Source organism: Sardina pilchardus, chromosome 1 (assembly GCF_963854185.1).
Source record: "Sardina pilchardus chromosome 1, fSarPil1.1, whole genome shotgun sequence".
NCBI lineage: Eukaryota > Metazoa > Chordata > Actinopteri > Clupeiformes > Clupeidae > Sardina > Sardina pilchardus.
Genome location: NC_084994.1, coordinates 20418414 through 20423413, shown reverse-complemented (window position 1 = coordinate 20423413; position 5000 = coordinate 20418414). Strand labels below are relative to the sequence as shown.

Below are 5000 nucleotides of genomic sequence, written 5' to 3'. Positions count from 1 at the left end.
TTCCCACTGATCTAACTAACACTGTATAGACTATCCCGTTGTTGCCGCCCCATCATTCTTTATGTAGATCAGTGAGGACGAGGACCGAGGAAGGAAGGGAGGATGTATAAAAGACTAAATGAGAGGCACCCAGAGAGAGATATAGAGAGAGAGAGAAGTGTCATTGCATAGGCAATTCTTTCCACCAAGGCTTTATATCTCCTTTAATTTCCCTCTTTTCGTCCTCAGCTGGTCAGCCGTGTGCCTGTCCCCCAGGACGAACTCTCCCAATTGGCTGGAGAACATGTGGACGGGTCAGAGCACATGCCCAGTGCCTGTGACCATGACAACGTCCAGAACCACGCCTTGCAACACTGGGATGACTGCATGGCTGAGAGGTGGCGACAGCAGGACTTCATCTCCCGTGAGTCTCTGCACTAATGGGACTACATTTCCCATGAGCACCCTACACAGTGATCAGGCGTCAGGCTCTAGGGTGTTATTGTGCATGTCATTTATGAAGAGCTCTTCCTACGAATAGGAAGATGACCATGACAGGACGCCCCCCTAAAGTCCTGAAAAAGTTTTGTGAAGTCCTGAGTAAAGTTCTGAAGATTTGAAAGTTAATTTCACATTTCACAAGTAACGAATTGTCACAAGTCATCACCAAGTAGAAATGGAATGCACGGTTAGCATCCTTCAGTTAGCATTGGGTAGTTTCATGGGAAGATTTTTTTAAATTTTTGTTGCCCATAAAGGCTGGTTTTAATTATTCAGGAATAAAGTTCAGTCAACATAGAGTTCAGTGGAAAATGTGCTCAGCTGAGGGAGGGACTCTTGCAAGGTGTTGGTGGTGTTTTTGGTGTGCTCCTTGCCTTTACTACACTCCGATGCGCACATAAAAATGTTTCCGACTCAAAAATTCAGTACAATGATGCTGTTGTTTTTTCTCTTTTGCATGACCTTGAGCTGTTCACACAGTGATGTGTGCCGTTAGTAAAGGAATTTTCTAGAAGAATAGCGTCAGTGGCCCTGAGAGCGCCCTGTTCTAGCTATAGTAGTGTGTGTGTGTGGGTGTGTGTGTGTGTGTCGGTGTGTGTGTGTGTGTGTGTGTGTGTGTGTGTGTGTGTGTGTGTGTGTGTGTGTGTGTGTGTGTGTGTGTGTTGTGGGCACAGCAGTGTGCAGGAGTCCCAGCCTTCACAGATTGAAGCAGATTGCCAGAAACTCTGAGGAGAGAGAACAATGAGGCTCTGCTTCTTTCTTTTTGACCTTTTCTCTGTATTTCTTTTTCTTTAGCGTTTATTACCTCTGCCAAGGAGGTTATGTTTTTGTCAGGGTTTGTTTGTTTGTTTGTTTGTTCGCAAGATAACTCAAAAAGTTACGGCTTGATTTCGTTTAAAATTTCAGGGAAGGTCTGAAATGATGACCCAAGGAAGAAACGATTACATGTTGGGAGTGATCCGTATCGCTGTTTTGATCCAGGAGGCGGTCATGTTTTTACTTGGCGGAGGTCTTCACTCTCTGAGTGCTTTTCTAGCTTTCTTCTTTCTTTCTTTCGCTTCTTTCTTTTTTTTAGGTGTACGTTATGATGGAATGTTGACATATGGTGAAATCAACTGAGACTGAGAATTTTACTACAAGTAGTAAAGAAGAAACAACACACATGAGTGTTTCTAAGACGCCTGTGTCCCTGACAATTGTATGCAATTTCACTTGAATTATCTCTGCCAATTAGCTCTCAATGTTTGCTATTTGTTCTTAGTAGATTTTTTTCAACAGTTTGGCCTGTGGTTACTGATGAGTCTGTGCACCTAAACAGCTGTATCTTACAAGTCATTGTACTTTTTGGCCTACATGTTCCATGAATCTGTGCACTGCGACAGTCATGTCCCTCGAGAGTCTGTGATCTCTGTGGCCTCTGTGGCCTACATGTCCCATGAGTGCGTGTTCCATATCGCCTACATTTCCCATGAGTCTTCTGTGGTGCCGCAGGGCTGCTGCAGAGGCCAGTGGAGCAGCTGCTGATGAACCAGTCCAACCTCTACCGGCAGACGCAGGAGCAGAGGGAGCTCATCAGCAAAGGCCTGCCGGCCCTGCATGCAGGACACGTAAGCCCCAACACTCACCCCTCAACACCCCTCAACACAACACTGCACACAGGACACGTAAGCCCCAACACTCACCCCTCAACACCCTCAACCCAACACTGCACGCAGGACACGTAAGCCCCAACACTCACCCCTCAACACCCTCAACCCAACACTGCACGCAGGACACGTAAGCCCCAACACTCACCCCTCAACACCCTCAACCCAACACTGCACGCAGGACACGTAAGCCCCAACACACCTAAACACTGCACGCAGGACACGTAAGCCCCAACACTCACCCCTCAACACAACACTGCACACAGGACACATAAGCCCCAACACACCTAAACACTGCACGCAGGACACGTAAGCCCCAACACACCTAAACACTGCACGCAGGACACGTAAGCCCCAACACTCACCCCTCAACACCCTCAACCCAACACTGCACGCAGGACACGTAAGCCCCAACACTCACCCCTCAACACCCTCAACCCAACACTGCACGCAGGACACGTAAGCCCCAACACTCACCCCTCAACACCCTCAACCCAACACTGCACGCAGGACACGTAAGCCCCAACACACCTAAACACTGCACGCAGGACACGTAAGCCCCAACACTCACCCCTCAACACAACACTGCACACAGGACACGTAAGCCCCAACACACCTAAACACTGCACGCAGGACACGTAAGCCCCAACACACCTAAACACTGCACGCAGGACACGTAAGCCCCAACACTCACCCCTCAACACCCTCAACACAACACTGCACGCAGGACACGTAAGCCCCAACACACCTAAACACTGCACGCAGGACACGTAAGCCCCAACACACCTAAACACTGCACGCAGGACACGTAAGCCCCAACACTCACCCCTCAACACCCTCAACACAACACTGCACGCAGGACACGTAAGCCCCAACACTCACCCCTCAACACCCTCAACACAACACTGCACGCAGGACACGTAAGCCCCAACACTCACCCCTCAACACAACACTGCACACAGGACACGTAAGCCCCAACACCCCTCAACACAACACTGCACACAGGACACGTAAGCCCCAACACTCACCCCTCAATCCAACACTGCACGCAGGACACGTAAAGCTTACTCTATCCCCATATGAAAAAGAAATAGAAAATATTATATGTGCTTTCTGGGATTGTGAAAAAATTAAACAGGGTTGGCTGGAAATTCAAAAGTTTATGACTGACACCTGCAAAATTGAGTTGAAGTTAGCATCGGTACAGTGTATTTTGCAGAGAACAGAGAATCTGAAGTATTCCATAGGATGGCAGATTCTATTTTCTTCCTTCGTATATAAAAATATATTTTTAAAACATTGGAAAGATACACAGGCCCCATCCATGCAGACATGGAAGGGATTGATGAAATATTATTTAAATATAGAAAAATAAATTGGTGAGGACAGAAATACAAAAGAGCAATTTAATAGAGTATGGCAGGACATATTTGACTCTTTATAATCAAATGTTGGACAAGTATTTAGAACACATGGGATAACCTTATGGAGAACAATGTGTGAATGTAGTGACGTTAGAAGGAACAGATGTTTGTGTGTATGTGTGTCTGTGTGTATGTGAAGGTGTTCCATATGTGGATGGGCACCCAAGGCGTATGTGAGTAGGGAGTGTGTATGGAGGGTGTATGGCGTGTGGGTGTTCTATGTATGGGTGAATGTGTGTGTGTATGAATGATTGTGGGGAATAACTGTGAGTAACAGAATGTGAATACCTAGCCAGTAGGACTGTATATTGATATGTCTAGATAATATGTCTGTACTGGTATACGCAATTTCTGTTACATGTATAAAATCAAATAAATATAATTATAAAAAAAAGAAAAAGAAATAGAAAAAAGTATACTGGCAGCAATGTGTTTTTAATACAAAACTTGTATTTACTCTTGAAAGTGGCCCCTTTCTCGTTGTCCTCATGCGACGTCATATAGTAGCCCTTACAGGTTACAAAGTTTTATGTTTCAGGTTACACAGATTTACCAAAAAAAAAAAAATTATAATGGTTTCACTGTCATATAAAAATCTATCAGGACTCAGATAAAACAGGGTAAAATTGTGTATGATTTGTCTATTCCTTTTCCATATGGGTCAAGTGCTCCCTACGTCCTCTACGTTTTGGCCCTGAGATTGACTCTTTTTTTCTCTTGCCTCTCCCTCAATACAGGGTAAAACTGTGTATGACTTGTCTATTCCTTTTCCATATATATGGGTCTACCCTTCTCCCTTTTTCCTTCCCTGCCCCATCCCAAGTGCTCCCTACGTCCTCTACTCCTTGGCCCTGAGATTGACTCTTTTCTTCTCTTGCCTCTCCCTCAATACACTCTTTCTCTTCAAACAACTCTTCCCCTCTTTTCACCTACAGTACAATAGCAGACCCCCCCCCCCCCCATGCGCTCTTCACTCTTTTCTGTCCTCCCCTATACAGTAGCTCAGCTGCATGATGTGGCGCCTTCCTTCCACACTCGCACTTCTGCCCTACATCTCTGCCCTACTTCCTTATCAAGTAGCCATTCTTTCCTTGGAACTGCTTGAGAATCTCATCAATACCTTCAATACCTTCAATACCTTCAATATCTCTCTTCCTTCTTTCATCTTTCATCTCTCTCTGTCTCCTTCTCTCTCTCTCTTGGTCAGGGTTATCGAGTGGGCAGCGAGTTCTGGAATCTGCCTCAGCGCTATGGCGACGAGAGGAGCGGGATCACCGCCACGCTGACCCAGACGGAGAGAGGAGACCCGCCCCCCGTCACACACGTCGCTCAGCCACACACCATACGCCAGCAGTCAGGTACACACACACACACACACCATACGCCAGCAGTCAGGTACACACACACACACACCATACGCCAGCAGTCAGGTACACACACACACACACCA

At 46.4% G+C, this 5000-nt stretch overlaps 1 protein-coding gene across 2 annotated transcripts in view; it reads left to right on the top strand.

Moving 5' to 3' along the window:
• mycbpap (mycbp associated protein) overlaps positions 1–5000 on the top strand; it is a 63392-nt gene that overhangs the window by 14139 nt on the left and 44253 nt on the right. For both annotated transcript variants that reach the window (XM_062523627.1, XM_062523551.1), the window contains exons 5-7: positions 229–403; positions 1972–2087; positions 4758–4908. In XM_062523627.1, coding sequence (XP_062379611.1) covers positions 229–403; positions 1972–2087; positions 4758–4908 — 442 coding nt within the window. The remainder of the gene's footprint in view (positions 1–228; positions 404–1971; positions 2088–4757; positions 4909–5000) is intronic.